Source organism: Meriones unguiculatus, chromosome 8 (genome assembly GCF_030254825.1).
Source record: "Meriones unguiculatus strain TT.TT164.6M chromosome 8, Bangor_MerUng_6.1, whole genome shotgun sequence".
NCBI classification, from domain to species: Eukaryota; Metazoa; Chordata; class Mammalia; order Rodentia; family Muridae; genus Meriones; species Meriones unguiculatus.
This window is the reverse complement of record NC_083356.1, coordinates 21,236,610-21,255,477: the sequence shown is the minus strand read 5'-3', so window position 1 is coordinate 21,255,477 and position 18,868 is coordinate 21,236,610. Positions and strand designations below refer to the sequence as shown.

The 18,868-nt window shown below is 53.4% G+C and overlaps 1 protein-coding gene across 1 annotated transcript in view; it reads left to right on the top strand.

The window, feature by feature from the left end:
- Cacna1i (calcium voltage-gated channel subunit alpha1 I) overlaps window positions 1-18,868 on the top strand; it is a 110,963-nt gene that overhangs the window by 25,960 nt on the left and 66,135 nt on the right. Inside the window, 2 exon segments of the mRNA XM_060389020.1 lie at window positions 7,036-7,147; window positions 7,791-7,924. Coding sequence (XP_060245003.1) covers window positions 7,036-7,147; window positions 7,791-7,924 — 246 coding nt within the window.

The window sequence follows — 18,868 nt, the reverse complement described above, 5'->3', positions numbered from 1 at the left end:
AGTCACCGAGCAGGGTGGCAAGGGATGCTGGGAAAATCTCACTGGAGGCCAGAGACAGTGGGTACCCCAGCATGTTGCTTATGTTTTATTTATTTACTTTTGGGCCAAGGCTTTATATAGCCCTGTCTGGCCTCAGACTCGCCATGTAGCCAATGAGCTTGACAGTGTTGACATTGTTGGCAATTTGGGCTGACTGATTTCTTTGCGGCAGGGACTTCCCTGTGCAATGTAGGTGTTTGGCAGTGTCCCTGGGATGTCCCTCTACCTACCGGATGCCAGTGGTTGCCTCCCCGAGCCTGAGTCTGTGTTCAACTTTAGTAGACACTGTTAAACAACTCTCCAGAATGACTATCACCCATAAAGATTAGTTGAATAGATTAATACATGAATGAATGAGTGACTGGATAGCCTTGATCCCCAGGCCTTCAAACATGGCAGCCATTGTCCTTGTGGCAAACACAATATGGCCATATGTCAGGAATGATTTGGGAACAGGACTGTATTCTGGGGATTTCCAGGGTACAAAGTGAACTTTCTTTGTAATTTATTTATTTTTATTTTTCTGTGTATTGGTGTGTTTCCTGCGTGTATGTCTGTGTGAGGGTGTCAGATCCCCCAGAACGGGAGTTACAGACAGTTGTGAGCTACCATGTGGGTGCTGAGAATTGAACCTGGGTCCTCTGGAAGAATCAGGCAGTGTTCCTAAAACTGTTGAGCCGTCTCTCCAGCCCTGACGGGAATGTTCTTTAGCTCAGCCCACTGGTGCGCATGTTAGGTATGTAACAGGTGCTTCATAGATGCTTGGGGACCAGGCCTCACGGAATCAGATCTGGCTCAGGACCTGGGCTGTGTAGACCAGGCCTCTGAGTTTCCCGGGGCCTGAGCTCTCCTCTGTCCTGGAGACAGACTGAGGGAGCTTGGCAGGGAGACTGTCCTTCGTGCCTGCTCCCCATCACGGAGGACTTGGCCCCAGCCCCCTTCCTCCGCTTGACATATTTAGACAACGGAGTAGAAGAACCCTGGGAAACGGATCTGATTTCAGATTTGATAAAAATAAAAACAAACTTGGCCGCCCCCGCCTAGCCCAGTGCTCCCCCCCTCAGACTCCCTCCCCAGCTTCCACACCCCCTCCCCAAGGACAGAAGCCTCATCAGCATTGAGGGAAGGAGGGTGGTGGTCGCCATGGTAACCACGCAGCCCTCTGGCAGCTCTTTGAGAGGAGACTGCCCTGCAGAGCCTGCTTGGCAGAGTGGCACTGTCCCTCTGCCTGGTCACTGTCCTGTCTGGGCCTGGCAAGTGTGTGTCTGTGTGCACGTGAGTGAGTGTGTGTGTGTGTGTGTGTGTGTGTGTGTGTGTGTGTGTATGTATGTTCCTTGTGTGGTGGAGTCCCCAGTGGCCCTGAGCCTACCTAGCCTGACCCATATTCTGGTCTTCTCAAGACTCGGTGTCAGACTGTGGAGTTCCATATTGATTCACCTTGATCTTTTATGGCTGTGGTGATGGACACAACCCTGGCTTTTTCTCCTGGAGCTGCCAGTCAAGAAGGGCAAAGCAGGGACCCCTGAATACTCAACATCAGGGAACGCAAGGGTCCAAGGTGCTGAGCACGGTGTGGACAGAGTGTGGCTGGGAACATAGGACCCGAAGCCAGCAAGAAGCAGTTCAGATTCTGCTATGCCACATGCCACAGTGCTGGCTGCCTCCCTTTCCTTATCTGTCAAACGACAGCAGCAGTGGTTGCCGCCAGGCTGAGGGACTTTCCAGAGACACCATGTCTTGGGCTTCTGCGGGCCGCCTGATTCTTCGATGGCCATTGTTTCTGAGACAGGGTCTCTGCGGCCCAGGTATCTTCTAACTGGTAATCCTCCTGCTGTAGTCTCCCCAGTGCTGAGGTGGCAGGTGTGTACCTCCACACCCGGCCAGGATGACCCTCTTTGCCACTCAAAGGACTTGTAAAGACCCGTTCCGCCTCCACTCAAGATCGTGTGAAGGAGCGAGCGAGAACACCGAGGTGGGATCTCTGTTCCCTCCGAAATCCAGGAGAGCCCCGGCTCTGTTGTCAGAGAGGCTCCTCCTACTGACCCTGCCGTGCTGGCTTTGCAAGCTGGGACCTCCTGGCTCCTTGCTGCATGTGCTGACATTACAGGTTTGTTTAAGATAGGATCTGTGCAGCCCAGGCTGGCCTCAAACTCATACCTTCCGCCTCTACCTCCTGAGTGCAGGATCACAGACCTATGCCCCAGTTCCTGGCTTGATGTTTGGTTACAGAGCTTATTGCCAGATACTCTCGGTCACCTGGCGAGTGTTTGTAACCAAGCAGGTGTGCACTGGACAGCTGGTATACAGCAGGCACTCCTTATTATGTGCTCATTAATTCTCTGCATGGCCTTGAGGACTTTGGGAAACAGTAGGAGTGCGGACAGCTGGTAAGGGTCCAGGCTTTTGGAGGGTTCCCCCAGGTCTGGCTGGCTGGTGGTGGGGCTGAGGTAGGTGTTGGAAGGTCCCTGCCACTCACAAGGGTGCTCCGGTGTCTTCTCTCGAGTCTGCTGAAAAGCCAGCTTTGCCACTAAGGAGACTGCATTGATCTGATGGACACTGATTTGCTCTGTGGGCTCCGCAGGGGCGCTTATGGCCACCTGGGGCTGTTCAGGGTGACAGGTAGTGCCTGGATAGGTGGGGAAGCTCAAGGCTGGTGGGCTTGTAAGACCACAGTGACACAGGAATCCCTAACGGTCCAGGCCCTCTCTGTGCTTGGTCAAGTCTCTGTTCGTGTGACACATTTGTGCAGTGGGGCCTTGGATCCCACACTGTCTCAGGATTGAAGGGGGCTGCTCTGCTGTCACCTCTAGAGACTGAGGCCTCAGACAAAGAAGGTGGGGTGGTTGGGTCCCCATTGCACATCTTTAGATGCCTGGCCAAGGCTTGGTTTCTGGCTGTGAGGGGCAATGGGGAGATATTGAGTACTCTTTTCTCTTGTGGAGCTAGCATTCAAACCCCACCTGTTTTATTACCCAGAATTCCCCATCTAATCTCGTGGGGTCTTCATCTTTCATTCCATTTTCCCAGAATTCAGCCTGGCCTGCTTGAGCCCTAAGCTCCTTGGTGAATATGATTAATGATGGGAAAGTAGGTATTGGATCAGGCCACCAAGCCACCCAACCTGAAGGCTACGATTCCTCTGACAGTTCCTACCCTCACTGCATGCATGGCCTGGTTTATCTTCCAGGAGGCTCCGGGCCTTTCATCCCTGAGCCAGCGGGAATGTGTCAGGAGCCATGGGCGGCAGTGCCGCGTTGGCCTGACTTCTGAGTCTTGGAACTCTTGGATGGGGGCCAGGCCCTGCCATCTGGGATTTCCCCTTGTGCCTGAGGCCAGCAGGAGCTGAGGGGCCCGGGAGCTGGACCTGCTCTGCCTGCAGGGCCTCTGTGCCACGCTTAGGGGTGGCTGAGCTGCAGAGGACACCGTTGGCACTTTGGAGTTGCTCAGCCTGAGCTGCAGTGTGCCTTTGTGGAAATCACGTTTGCCCTCCAGACCCACTTCCTTGTCTCTCCCTGATGGATGGTGGTGACAGTTAAGGTCACATCCCTGAGGTGCCTGGCATGAAGCAGTTGTAGTGACTGCCAAGGTCATCACTGTGGTACGTGCTAGACCGGGTGGGTGGAAGGCTGGGCACCATGGGGGAGGAGTGGGTAGCAGGTGAGTGAGGTTGGGCAGGGGTTTGTCTCAGGGGGAAGGGAAAGCTGTGCAGTGGGTAGGCTGGCAGGTGTGCACTCAGTGTGCGCCAGGACCAGCAGGAAATTCAGCCAGTGAACTTACTGAGATCAGAATCCGGGCACTCTTGGGTGTCAGGCCAAGGGGTGATGGGGAGCCATGGGAGGCTTTAGAGCAAGCGAGCAGGCGAGACATTCAGAGGTTCATATGGAGGGAACAGACTAGTTTGGGGGCAAGAAAAGACAGGTATAGTTGTGTATTTAAGGCTGCCTCTGCCGCTGGCTAGTTCAAGTCAATTTGTCCCCTGCTCCCACCAAGACAAGACCTCATGTAGGCTGAAATGGTTTCAGACTCATTGCGTAGATGAGGATGCCCTTCAACGTTTTTGGTTTTCTGTGACAGGGTTTCTCTGTGTAGTCCTGGATGGCCTGGAACTCTCCATGTAGACCAGGCTGGCCTCCAACTCACAGGCATCCACCTGCCTCTGTCGCCCAACTGCTGGGATTTAAGGCATGTGCCACCACTGCCTGGTGACCTTCAGCTCTTGATCCTCCTGCCTCTACCTCCTGAATGCTGCTGGGACTACAGGGATTTGATATGATTGGCTTTATGTGGTCTGGGAATGGAACCAGTGCTTCTGTGCACACTAGTGAAACATTGCCAATCTGAGCTGTACCCCCAGCCCCACCCCACTTTTGCTTGTTTTGGTTTGAGTTTTGGAGACAAGGTATTGCTATGTAGCTCAGGCCGGCCTTGAACCTCCTGCCTCCCGGTGCTGGGATTAGAGGTGTGTACCATTACACCTGGCTAACTCTGTCCCCTTACACTTAATTTCTTCTTTCCTTCATGGGCTCATCAAAAAGCATGAGGATTCAGTGCCTGGCATCTCGTGGGGTTGGCTGGAGAGGCGGGGGCTAGAGCTGCAGCTCCAGGAGGGGCTGGTACTGGGTCAGGTTCATGCTCTGAGCTCAGGGAGGCAGGGGCAGCATTGCAAAAGACAGGATGCATGGCTGAGAGGGGACACTGGCCAAGGAGCCCAGCAGGTCTGATGTAGACAGATCCCAGCCATGTGACCCAGGAGGGGCCTTGAATTTCCCCACCTCTGAATGGGCCTGCCAGGTACACTGGGTATGGGTCTCCAGGAAGGATAGAGGCTGTAAAAACTGGGCTGTGAGAGGGAGGCTGGGCTGTGTGTGTGTGTGTGTGTGTGGGGAAATGGGGGTGTTCGCTGGTAATTAGAACATTTGAACTTCAAAAAAAAAAAGTTAATTAATGATGAAGCTGCTGCTTGGGCTCAAAGGGGGCCTGGCAGCGACTGAAATTAATTACAGGCTATGGCGGGAGAGTGACAGCTAGGCCAGGGACAGGAGGAGCAGGGCAGGGATAGAGGCCGTGGAAGGCAGCTTTCAAGGTGAGCAGGGTCTGGGGAGCAAAGGGGGCTGTTGCTATGGAAATTAGGTCAGCGCTCTTGGCAGGCAGGAGGGGCCCAGTCCACTTCGCCTGGCATCTGGCTGTGGTGGGCTGGTGTGGCTTCATGGAGCTGTGAACTTGGGTTGAGCTGGTGTGGCCGGGGCCCGGAGAGAAGCTTATTTATTCCCTCAGCAAGTCTTGGTTGAGCATCTGCATGCTGTAATGGCTAGAGCAGAGCATGTGAATCCCAGTGACCCAAACTCTGCTCTAGAAGAGGGCAGAGACGATGAACGTCGTCTCGTGAGAGGGTTTAGAGACGCTTCAGAGCTGTGTCAAGCCAGAGAGCTGTTGGGGGAGGGGCTCCTGGGGTTGCAGAGGTGAGTGGAACTCCTTGCAGGGAGTGCCCAGGAAGGATCAGTTCTGGAGAGTCTTGGGAGTGCCTCAGTGTCTCCCAGTGGAAGGGACAGTTCTTGCAAAGGCCCTGAGGTGGGATGTGCCTGAGAACATACTTCAGGAAAGGCAGGAGGCCACAGGCTGAAAGGAGGCAGTCAGGGGAAGGAGAAGAGGTAGGTCTTGCTGGCCAGCTTTGGGGAGGGCTTCCAAACGTACACCAGGAGAACCTGCGAGCCACAGCAGGGCTCCGAGCAGAGGCGGAAAACATCTCCCTGATACTTTCACTGGCTCACATTCTGTAAGGAGGGGCTGGGACAGCCTCTGAGGGCCTGTGAGGTGTCCCTGGGCTCCAGTGGGAGCTTAGAGATGGGAAGGGGCTTGCTTGAGACCCCAGAGTCACTCCCTGGCTGGGACTGGAGTTCATGTGCATGTCCTGGTCTCCGATTGCTATGGGCTGCTCAGAAAGCACATAGTCTCTCTGTACCCAGATGCTAAGTGCTGGGGTCAGGGACAGGAGTGTGCAGACAGCTGGTGGCAGGAGCTGTCAGTCCTCCTGGTAGATAAGAACTTCTGCGTCAGTCATAATCTCCAAGGGAAGTCAGGCTGCCACGTGTGGAGATTCACTCCCGAGTCTGGCTTCAGTCATTTACGCTGTTGTATGGCTTAACTTCAATTTACCATGATGAACTTTTTTGGGGGAGGGCACAGATCTCCTTAGACCCCAGAACTTGGGTAAGAGAGGAGAGGCTACTTTGGGAGATATGAGCTGTCTTAAGCTTTCTTGGCTATCTCGTAACAGCTCGGGGACTGTGAGTGACACAGCCCCAAGGTCCCTCTGAGTTTTGAGTTCTTTGGGTGGATAGATTGAGACAGGATGGAGTCAGCTATGGCCTAAGAGGGGTCGTTAGCAGGGGTGCTTAGGAAGTTCTCCTGTCTGCGCTGGAGGATCCCTTATCCTGTTAGTGGCCCATGGCTGAGTGAAGGATCGATCTCTAAAAGCCCTGGCTCCAGGCAGCAGCGTTCTTCTGGGGCAGGACCTGGGGAGGCAGGCTGGGTGGGGATGACTCAGGAGTAGCAGCCAGAGAATGACTGTGAGCTTCAAGCCCACGGAGATGGGCAGGTTGGGAGAACATGCCCCAAAGGTTTCAAAAATGCAGCAGAGTCCTTGAACTTGAAGCATGAGGCTTCTGCAGAGGAAGGGGTGGATGAAGGGAGAAGGTGGTCAGAGAAAGGAGGCATCAGAATTGTTGGGGCTGGGGACCTTTCTGGGAGCCACTCCTTCCTTGGTGACCAGGAGCAAACTCTGGGGTTGGGTTTGGTTCCTTGCAGGGTGTGCTGTTGGTCTTACCTGTGTGATGGGACAAGCCAGCTGCACAGTCTCTGAAAATTTGCACCTGGGCTGTCGAGAGGTCTGAAGGTGGGTGGGAAGAAACGGGCTGTGTGTCTGTTAATGGGGTGTCCCATTCAGGAGTGTGGCACCCTAAGCCGTGCTGCTGCCAATTCATCCTTAACTCCATGTACATGGTTCGAGTGTGTGAGCATGCTGGTCATCCTGCTGAACTGTGTGACCCTGGGCATGTACCAGCCATGTGACGACATGGAGTGCCTGTCAGACCGCTGCAAGATCCTGCAGGTGAGCTTCTGACTTCTTCTCTTCCTCCTTCCCAACCGGAGGGGGGGTCCTTTCCTAAGCTCAGGGCCTTACTCTAGTGCAGTTTTCCACCTCTCCTACCTAATTGCCCCTCCGGCATCTTTTGGTTTCCCAGCTGAGGTTCCTTACCCGGTCCTGTTCTCACCAGAGAAGCTCAGTGGCTGACACTTCTCTGCCAATCGCCCGCCTTGTTTCCCTAGAACCCCCGAAGGGTATGAGGAACCATAGAGCAGGGCTCTGGGGCTGTGCCCACTTTGCAGAAGTAGAATATTTGATGCCCATCCCTGGTAGTCAGACCCGAGGCACAGAGTTGCAGTGCAACCCAGGGCAAGCTGCTTGATTTCTCTTGAGTTTTGTTTCCTCAGCTGTAACGTGGGTTATCACATGTGTGCCATTGCAAGAATTAGGAGTGAGGGTCTCGTCCCACGGCCCTAGTGCTCAGCCCCAGGGTCCTTGCCATTGCCTGGGCTTAAGCAATGAAGGGAATGGGCTGTGTAACCTGGGCAGCTTCATCTCTTCTCTGGGCCCTGGTGTCCTTTCTGTGACGTGGTCAAGTGGACCAGGGCCTCTGAGGCTTTCTTCCTGTGCTATGTTTGACCTGTGCTGTCTTCCTTCTGCTCCACAGGTCTTTGACGACTTCATCTTCATCTTCTTCGCGATGGAGATGGTGCTTAAGATGGTGGCCCTGGGCATTTTTGGCAAGAAGTGCTACCTCGGGGACACATGGAACCGTCTGGATTTTTTCATTGTCATGGCAGGGTAGGTAATGACCTGCTTTTCGATGCATGCCAGCTGCCATATAGCAAATGCAGGGGTTTCTGGGTAATGATGGTGATACTGTGTGAGAATGCAGGGCCCCTGGGCCAGGGGGCAGGAGAGATGGTGCTGTCTGTGGACGGGCCTGGACAGACAGCTGTCCCTTCCTTTGACCACTGTAAGCATTTATCTGTTGTCCTGGATGGCCAGCTTACACGGAGTGTTTTATGCTGATTAATTGCATGCCTTTGAGAAACGGAAAGCCTCTATTTCCCCGTCTGTAAAGAAGGAGTAAAGATACTAGCCTTGTCAAAATGAGCACCAAGAAGTGTCCACTGTCGTCATCAACATCCCCATCATCACCATCGTCTTCGTCATCATCAGCATCAGCACTGCCACCATCACCATTATCATCATATTGTCACTATCATCATCATCACCATCACCATAACCATTATTACTATCCTCATTGCATCATCACCCTCTTCCTCATTATCATTACGATCACTCGCTATCACGATCATCACTTCTATCATCATTTTCACTATCATAATTATAGTCATCTTCAGCATCACATCGTATTTTCACCACAACCATCATCACCATTGTAACCATTACCCTCACCACTCTCATAGCCATCATTATCATTACCACCACTTCATCATCATTATTACCATCATCACCACCATCATCATCATCACAATAACCATTACCACCGTCATCTCCACAGTTATCATCGCCACCACTGTCTTTACCATCATCATCACCATCCTGATCATTATCACCATCATTGTCATCACCATCATCATCATCATCACCACTACATTGTCATTACTATCACCTTTATCATCACCATCATCACCACCACCACCATCATTATAACCACCAGCATCACCATTCTCACAATTGTCATCACAGACATCATTACCATGTTTGATCATTATCATGGTCACTCAGCAAGTCAGAAACGGAGGGCAGACTTAAGCATCCACTGGCCCCGTTTTTGGTCATTTCTGATGAAGCACAGATGGCTTGAGGTGGGAGGATCAGTTAACCCAGGAATTTAAGACCAGCCTGGGTCATGGAATGAGACTTGATTAAAAAAAGAAAGAAGCCACATGCCACAGCCGGAGAAGCTGGGAGAAACTAGGTTCCATTTTGCCTATTTGGAGCATCACTCCAGGCTTCCTTCCTGCTTTTCTGGAGTCTGTCCAGCAGCCGGAGAGGCAGAGGGCTCTGCTGAGTGTGGGTGCTGCCCTGGAGGCCAGCGGAGGAGGAGAGAGGGCGGTATGCGACCCAGTCCTGCCAGGCTCACTCTCCAGGACAGAGCCCAGCAGCTCTGCTGTGGTGCGGTCTGTCCACACTCGGATAGGACCCTGATCACGGCGCTGTGTTTGGCTGAGAGCATTTAGCCCAGGAGTCTGATGGGACCAGACTGGGGACATGATGGGAGGTAACACACGGGAGGTAGAAGACAAAGAGGCACTAACCACCCTTCGTTATGGCTCAGCAGCGCAGGAGTTAGAAGGCTGGGGACCGTGAGTGGTCGTGTGAGTGAGCGTGTACGTGTGTGGGATGCAGAGGCCCGGAGTGTGCTGAGGTCTGGGGCTCTGTCCTGAAACGTGACATACGTGTCACTGCTCTGCTTCCAAGCATCCCTTCCTGGTGGTGCTGCTCGGACTCCCAGCCCCTTTGCTCCTAGGGATTTGGACCATGCCTGAAGGCACATAGAATTCAGATGGTTTCTTGGGTACCAGGTCCCTGCCTTTGCCAGCTGCATTTTCGTTTCGGGCTGACTGGAGGATACTCTTAAGTAGAGTTTCAAAGAGAAAGGTTTTGGACAGTATCATTTTTTAATCTCGACTGTGCAAACTCGTCCCTTTGATCTTGGAATGGGAAGGACGGCGCGTGCCTGCCCTTTCGTAGGATTGCAATTTTACTCCTTTAGAAGCGGCGACATTGTGCCATGGGAACTGATAACGCGGGCTGCAGGGGCACCAGGACCACCCTGCTCCTCTTTCTTGGAAGGAAGCAGCTTTGCCCAGCCAAGAATCTGGTTATTTTCCTCCTCGTCCTCAGAATTCAGACTTTCTCCAAGGTGTCTAGAACTTGTAGTTCCAGCTTCCAGCTCTTCGTTGGCTCAGAGCAGTTGTCCAGGCGCTTCCATGGTTTTTTAGCTTGTTCTGTGTTGTCTTTCTCCGATTCCTGTTATCTGGACCTTCTCTTCTTTCTTGTCTCTGCATCTGCCCTGTGTTCACCTGGACTGGGAGGGAGATCTGGACTCAGCTTTGAGAGTCACCCCTGGGCTCTCAGTGGGGTCCCCTCTGCCTTTCATTGCCCCTGCTAGAACTGTCCCCTGCTAGAACTGTTGTTTTCATCCCCTGGACGCCTTCTTGCTGTCGTGTTTTTCTGGGTTTCAGGACAGTTTGTGCCTGTTTTTGTTTTATGGATGTGCTCTTCGCTCACTTCTCCCTGGGAATGCTAATGACGCCTCTCTCAAGTCCCTGCTTCTGGAAGGAACCTCAGATTAGAGTGTCATTTACAAAAGTTTAAAAAACAAACGTGGAGAAAAGTAACCTTTGTACAAATCTTAGCGTGTCCATGCATACCTGGTTGTTCTGCCAAATGGGGGGTGGGCGAGACCGCAGCATCTGGTAGCAGGTGTGGAAGAGGGCCAGGGGACCGCTAGAGCTGAGTGACAGCCTGGTGGTGGCCTCCCATGAAGACACCACAGGTCGGTGATGGGCACACGTCTTTCCTGTTGGACAGAGCCGGCACCCACCTCTGGCTGGTAAAAGTCTACAAATTAGCTTTCAATTTCCCAGCGTCTACACCTTTTAATTAACAGGAAAGAGTAAATCAAACAAAGGCATTGTCCCCTAGATACTTAAAAATCATCAGGCAAGTCTGTTAGCTCATGCTAACAGGGCTCACTGTAGCCCTGGCTCGCCTGGCCCTCACTATGTAGACTAGGCTGGCTTTGAATTCCGGTATCACCTGCCTCCGACTTCCCAGTGCTCCAACTCAAGGGTGCACGGTACATCAGGCCCCCCCCCTTTTTTTTCTTTATCTGGGTCTACCCTGCCCATCTCAAAGCTCACCCGGTTCATGCCCGTTAGACCTCAAGCCCAGCTGTTTCTTGTTCTTCTCCTGCCTGCTGGCACGGCGGGATCTCCGAGCTGAGCAGCAGGGCGAGGACTGCCAGCCTCAGCACCCGATATCCTGTGACAGGCTCTGGTGCCGATGTTCCTGGCTCCTGGGATCTTCTGACCGCAACCCTCAGCATCGGGGAAGGCTGGCGTGGGGCTGGCGTGTAAAGCAGGTAGTCACAGACTCACTGCATGAACTGGCGGTGGTGGAGGGGTTGGGGTGGGCTGTGCTGTCGCCCTCATTGTGGCTTTCAGGTGATGTCACTTATCCATCAGCTTCCTGGGGCAGGATGTAGAACCAGACCTACCCCTCTCTCACTATCCTAGGAATGGTGTGGGTGGGGAGGACAGGGTGAGGGTTATAGCTGGTACTCCAGAGCCCACCCTTCCCACTCCCACCTGGTTCCTACCACCCCCCAGAAGCTGCCCACCCCTTCCCCAAAGTCCCATTAGCACTATAAACGTTCCGTCTCCACAGTAACGGGTCTGATATTCCCAAGGATGTTTCCTCCCTTCCTGCCCCACCCCTTCCCCAAATTACCGGCTGCCTCTTCCAAGCCACAGAGGGTGACACAGAGCCTCTGAGCTGCAAGGTTCCTTAGAGGTCACAGCTTCCAGCTCAGTGGCGCGGAATGGGGATCAGAGGCCCCATTTGTATGCTGCCCCTGCAGGGAGCTCCCTGTCATGCGAGGCAGACAGTCTCAAACTGGAACACGATAAAGTTCCGGAAAGTTCCCTCACGGAGCTCACGTTTGTCTTTCCGTGGCTCCCACCTGTTAGTACCGTTCAGCCCCCGAGTCAACACTTATTGAAGAGCTATTACCCACGAGGCTTTGTTCTGGGATGTGGGGACACAAGACAAGGGAGACGAAGGCTCTTCCTGGTGTCACAGAGCTCAGAGCGTAGAAAACAGACAGTCACCACAGACACACTCTAAATGGTTGCACAGCGCTGCCTAGAAGCACCAGCGTGCTGCAAGGGGCAACAGGTCCACTAGGGGTTGGAGCAAGTGGCCCATCCCAGAGCTGGCATGGGAGCTGTCCAGCAGAGGGGGGGCAATGGAGGGCTCAGGCTGCCAGCCACAGTCTGTGGAAGGAGAGTTGAAGGGAGGTTGGGCCCTGCCTTCTGGACTCTGTAGAACTGAGATAGGTCTGGGGCTTCTCGAATGGGGAGAGGCCACAGGGAGGGGACTATGTACAGAAATCTAGAGATGGCTTCATTTTCCCCTCAGGAATGTGCCAGGCCCTACAGATCATTTGTCCAAGGACAGTGTTTTCCCGAGGTTTCACTGGCTGGACTCACATCACGACTCAAGGATCCTAGCTTCCAACGGCAATGGCTTTGAGGCAGATGCAGGGGAGTGGGGAGTGGGGGCTGGATGACATCCTAGGAAAGTGCAGGCTGTGGTAGCTTGTCTCATGGCCATGTTTGCCTTCCGAGCCAGGTCTCTCTCGCCTTGGGATTAATAGCAGGTGACTTTTAAACTCAAACGGCCAACTTTGCCCTCTGGCTGGTGCTTTCATGGCAGAGGGGTTCCTGGAGGAGGGATCCAGCTGTTTGTTCTCTATGTCACTTCCTGTGCTGGCTGAGAGCCCCGCCATTTCTTCTTCCTACCCTGAGACAGAGCAGGCGGTCACCGTTGCTCTTCAGGTGTGGCTGAGCCACCCCACTGCCTTTTCACTTAAGCTGCCGTCTCCTGCCTTGTCCATTAGGAGGTCATGAAATATTCAATTATGGTCGCGAATGTTTTTGCCTGTGTGCCTCCCTTTGTACATCATGCTGAATTCCATCTCCTCCTCCATGCCCAGGCATGAATCGACCAGTGCCAGCAGCAAGGAACAGAGACCTCCGTTAAAAGTGAAAGGCTTGGTCCTCGACGGGGGTGGTGGAGGTCGGACAGGGGCCTGGGTGGGGCTGTAGGCTCTTTGGTGGATGAATACAGGGAGCAGGTGTCTGCACTTTGAATCTGAAAGCTCTCGAAACTGGAAGACTGTGACCTTCCGGGGAGGGCCTCTGTGCAGAAAATTGCTTCGGCCTGAAGGATGAGGGTGTGTGCTGCTAAACTTCCTTCCCAGAGGAGATGCAAGCAATGTCTACCCCTTCTCCTAAGGTCCCAGTGACAAACTGAGGACTATTCCAGCTTTCCTCATGAGGGGGTGGAGGTGAAGGAGGTCCCAAGACCCTCATCAGAGTATCCAGGTGCTCTCTACCACCTGCTTTTTCTGCTACTTTACCTTCAATGTACATAGCAGGGCCAGGGAAGACTAGGGAGGGGGACTCTAACTCCAGAGAAGCCCACAGTCCTGCTGGGTAAAGGCTTTCCTGCTGCAGCAAGTTAAGGACAGTCACTCACAGCAGTGTGCCAGTTGGGATGGACCGTCTCCTCAACCTCCAAACAAACTGTTCACATCTCTCTATGTTTTAGAGAGCAGCAGGGTCATGACAGCCTCTTGGGCTGTCAGGCACGTGGGCCTATCAGGCATGGCAGGACCTAGGAATCTTCATTAACTCAGGGGTCCTGCTGTGGTGGTCTTTAGCTGCTCTCAGAGAAGCTGGCTCCTGTGGCCTTCCTAGGAAGCTATGACAGGTGGAGATCACGGCTCCCATTTCTGGTTATTGGTGCAAACTCTGCCATGCAGGGGCTAATGTCCTTGTGATTTTTTTTTTTTTTGAGTCTCTTCTTTTGTGGTCACAAGGCAGTGGCTGGAGCTATATTGAATTGAAGGCCATATGGAAGGGTGGAGAGCTGGCTATGCCAGCCATGCCTGTCTACTTGGGTCAGAAAACAATGTTTTCTTTACCAAATCCCTTCCTTTCCTAGTGCTCTGGGCCAGAGCCAAATCTCATGGCCACTCTTAGCTACAGGGAGGCAAAGGAAGCAGAAAACACCTTTGTGTGTGGCTCAGCCAATCAAGAGTTACTCTGCAGGGTAGGATGAGATTGGGGAAGAGGATTCTTGATGGTTGCTGGTTGCTCCTTCCAAACTCTGTCTGGGCTGGCTGGGCAGGGTCTGTGCTCTGCTGAGGAATCTAAAGGTTGGTACAGATCAAACAACTGCCACAGATGCCATTGCCTGCCAGTGGGCCCAGCTCTAGTCAGTGGCCAGAGCGTCATTACTGGGCTGTTTCCAGGAGCCTGTGGAGGAGGCTTCCTCCCACGTGGCTGTGTTTGTTATGCATGGCTCAGGGAAGATCCAGTTGTCGGAAGGGCCGTGTCACTGGCTGCTTTCCTCAGGGACCTCAGATCTTCCATCTTCTCTCTGATAGTAAGGTCCCCGGAGACTGGCCCTGGGTCAGAGACATGGGGAGGATCCAGGTGGCATTGCTTTCCTGTCTGTTGGGTTGAGGGGCTGAAGAGTGAGGTGAAGATCTGTTCCCGGGTGGGTGTGGACCTGGGAAGGTTCTTGTTAGAATCTGAGTGTAAGTGTTGATTTCATGCGCATTCAGGGCTGGTTAGAGCAGGTGATGGTCACTGTGTAGGCCCGTTTCCATGGAAACAAGATGGCAGCCACCATGGGGGATGGGTGAGTTGCTGGAGATCTTCAGACCTGCCTGTGAGTGAGTCAGACTGGTCAGGTGTGAGTCAGGCAGAAACCTCAGAGTCATACGGTGAAGGGGTTCTCACAGCTTTTTTATGGAAGAGCTCTGTCTTCCATGGTAGCTGCTTACGGAAATCTCGGGGGATGGCCTCCACTGTGCTGCCATCTCTGAGCTCTGCTGCGTCTTCGGTGCTATCTCTTCTCACTGGAGTTTACTGCCCTGTGCAGAATGGCATCGGCAGCACCCCACAGCCACTCATCTGTTCTTCCCTGCTCAACTGGTGAGGCCAGAGTTGAGCCTTCTGAGCTTGGGTTGGCTGGAGTGGGCCCTGTTCATTCCTGAGCCGGTCTCGGTGGGCGTCAGCTCCACCCACGCCTCGTGGTATCCCTGGAGGATGGAGGGGGAAATCCCTGGCCATCCTGTACATCATTGGAGTGCAGCCAGAAGCTTGGGCAACAGGAGCTGGCTCATGGCTGGCTTGTTGGTGGGCTGGGCTTTTTTTTTTTTTTGGAGGGGGGTTTTCGAGACAGGATTTCTCTGTGTAGCCTTGGCTGTCCTGGACTCACTTTTGTAGACCAGGCTGACCTTGAACTCACAGAGATCTGCCTGCCTCTCCCTCCCGAGTGCTGGGATTACAGGTGGCTACCCCTGTGCCCGGCTGGGCTGGGCTCTTTTACATCAATCACCATGTCCCCAGCCTCAGGATCCCAAGCGATTAAAGGGCTTTGCAGATGAGGAAATGAAAGCTTGTAGAAGTTGGGAGCCTGAGCCAGGCAACCACCCTGTTGGGGAGAAGGGTCTGGGATTGCTCAATCAAGGTCTGAAGGAGTTTCACCCTCTCAGAGGTCAAAGTAGTCCCATTGGCCTGTCTCAAGGTCTTGGGATGTCTTTCTGACTCTCAGGAAGCTATGAGGCAAATCCTCTCAGAAGAATGTTTCCTCCTGCCTGTGACAGAGTTTATGGTGCTTTTCCCCGACCACCTGCCCACTAGCATAACCCACTGGATGAGGGGTGGTTACAGGACTGGTCTGAGCTAACTCAGGGAGGCAGACATTGCAAAAGTGTGCGGGGGGGGGGAGCACACACACAAAGAAAATGCATTGGCAAGATCTCATTGTATAATGTGCTTACCCCACTAGCATGATTAGAACTTGGAACTCCAGTACTTTCTTAAAAGCCAGGTGGGCATGGCAGTTCACCTGTAATTCCAAAGACCCCGAAGGCCAAGACAGGGAATCCCCGGAGAAAGCTAGCTAGACTTTCCATGTTGGTGAGCTTTAGGTTCAATTAGAGAGCTTGCCTCGGTGATTGAGGGTGGAGAGGAATCAAGGAAGACTCCCAACATCAGACCCCAGCTTTCACATGCACACAGGCACCCCCACGCATGGGAACAGGGATACACACTACGCAAGGCTGAATCAAAAACAAAGCCATCAGGCATTACTGAGTGGGACACCCGGGCTCAGCTTATGTCTACAGACCTAACACTGAGGCTGAGGCGGAAAGGTTGCCCAGAGTTCGAACCACAAAGGGAGACTGCAAACCAAACCAAACCAAACCAAACAGCAAACATTTTACCTTAGTTCTGTGCATTTCCCTGGTGACCCCTAGCAAAGACAAGGCCAGCAGTGGGAGGGTCTCTTGACCACTGAGGCCCCAGAGCCGCCTTGGCTCCCACCCTCCTGGGATCTGTCTTGGTAACCCGCCCTAAGTCTTTGTAGTCACTCTCTCTGGTGCAGAATTCTCCCCACCCTGAACTGTGAACCCAGGTTGACTCAGTTATACTCCCTTTCCTCATCAGTCAGGTGGGTTTACCTACCTCCAGCCTCCTGGACTCGGAGGCTTTGTGTGAGGGACTAAGGGTGTCTCAGTACTGGCATGCTGTAAGGAAATGCCACGGGCTGGCTGGGTGCCGGGAGCTATTGTTATAAATGACAGGCCTGCATTCCTAGTTTTGGAGGCTAGGAGTCCCAAGTTTAGGCTTCAGGAGTGTTTGGAGCCCAGTGGGGGTCCACTCCCTCACAGACGCATTTCCTTGATGCATCCTCACAGAGTGAAGGGTGAATAGTCTTTTTTGGTTTAGTCTGTGAGGGTACCGACTTCACCCTGATGTACCCAAGGACCCCACCTCCTCGTTTTGAGCTTTGGGGCGTTAGAATTTTTAACATATGACTTTGGAAGGAATACAGACCAACCATAGCAATGGGCCGAATCACCATGATCGTTAAAGAACCGAGTCAAGAGCCGGGCTGTTATTTCCACGGCGATGCCACCTTTTGCTTCTCCCTTTCCCTGCATTCTCTCCACCAAAAGCCCTACTGTGTGCTGGATGTCAGGCTGGCATCCCAGGCGGATGGTCTAGCTGTCAAGTGACACAGGTGGAACCATCTCCAGCTGCTTCCTGACTGATGATGATCCGACATCCCCAGCGTTGCACCGTTCCTGCCACGAACCCCATCTTCCACTACACTTTAAGAGAGGCCACAGGCCTCTCGCAGAGATAGAGGAAGCAAATGCAGACGCCAGCCCTGGGTGGGGTGTTTCCTGGAAAGATGCACCCCGGGAATTCATGTTGCTTCCCAGTGGCTCCACAAGCTCGCTCTCTCTCTCTCTTTCATCTTGTCCTTCAAGGCGTTTATTTGACAAGCGCTCACAGGGAGCCTGCCTGGGCTCAGCGCTGGGGACCCGGCTGAGATCCTGAGGCATCTCTGAGGAACTGGGACGTGCAGAGTAAGCATCAGAGGATGGAAGACAGTGGGGGCCAAAACAGGAGCTCAGCTCAGGTTGGGGGTGGGCCTGGGAAAGCCAGGAAGAGCTCTTTAGGTGCAAAGACCAGACTGAAGGGGCCTGGACTACTCTGAGAGCTGGAGTTGTTGCCTAACGCTGGAGTACAATGGGTAGTGAGCAATGCTGGGGATGAGGCCAGGACGCTTCCAGGTTTAGGGCCTGGGCTTTCTTGGCTCTTCCTGCTTGGGTATTTGTGCTTTTTCTCCAGGATGTATGAGACTTGTGCATGAGGGTAAACTGAAGAAGATAAGAAACTCCTGATGATTCATATTTACTGGCACTTCCTCATGCCAGGCCCTGCTCTAGGTCTTGAGTCTGTGTTAGAATTCATTTCCATTGAATGGCTCAAGGTCCCTGGTGGCCGGAACCCAGTAACGTGCTCTAACCATTGGACCACTCTGCCTCCAAGGATGCTGGCCATCTCCCACTCGCTGTAGTGTGTTGTAGTGACCAGGCCAGTTGAGGGGGAGCTCGTGAGCTGTGATGAGATAGGGGCTGTTTCTTCCACACCTGGCTGTGTCCCCTGGGTGCTCTGAGTCTCAGCTTCCTCTTTTGCGGATATTAGGTGGGGGAGTTTCCCAGGGCATGTATGTGTCTACTTGCTGGCTACTGAATGCTTAGGAGGCTCTTCCCAGCCTGCCAGGACTGAGTGGTGGGTAGCAGGAACCCAAGGCATCCAGGCTCCCAGCCCCTCACGCCTCAGGGAAGAAACTAGGCAGAGTGGAAGGCAGCGATGCTCCAGCCCAGGACGATGCCCCCTGAAGCTTTTGCTCCGCCCTCGGTGTGTAATCCTTAGGCCACCCTGAGGCAAAATGGCCCTCAGATCCCCTTGTTTCTGGGGCCACATATCCAGGGAGGGGTGTCTCCTCTCAGCAGTTACAGCTCAAGGGCTGGATTACCCTCAGGGACAACCTGGGGCTGCAAGCTTATCGTGACTCGGTGATGGTGACCAAGCCAGGGGGACATGTCTCTGCCTGAGCAGTCCTGGGTTTCTCCTTAGAGCCAGGAGTTATGGGAAGGGGGCTCTTTAAGCAGGAACACTGGAAGGCGCCCTGAAGAGACCCCCTCGCCCTCCCTGCTTCCTCCTAACCTGGCCCCCACCCTAGGCCAGCCACTCAGGAGGACAGCTGGAACGGAGCTCAGTCCCTCTTCTCCCGGGCTGGTTCCAGGGTAGAAGCGCTTCTTTAAAGCAAAATTGCTTTACCCAATTAGGCGCCTGGGAGCTGGCAGGAGGTGGTGGGGGTTGTTGATTTTTTTTTTCTTTTTTTTAGACTTTTAGCACGGAAGCTCTGTGATAAAGTGACTGTGTAATTAGGAATTAATTTCTCACTCTTGAAACTGATGTCTTACTTGGGGCCTGAGGGAAGTCAGCCCCGTGGTTACTCACCCACTCAGCTGCTTCGTTTTCACCTTGTTAGGAGCTAGGACGGGGGTTCAGAGACCAATTTCAGGGGGACAGGAAGAGGAGGGGA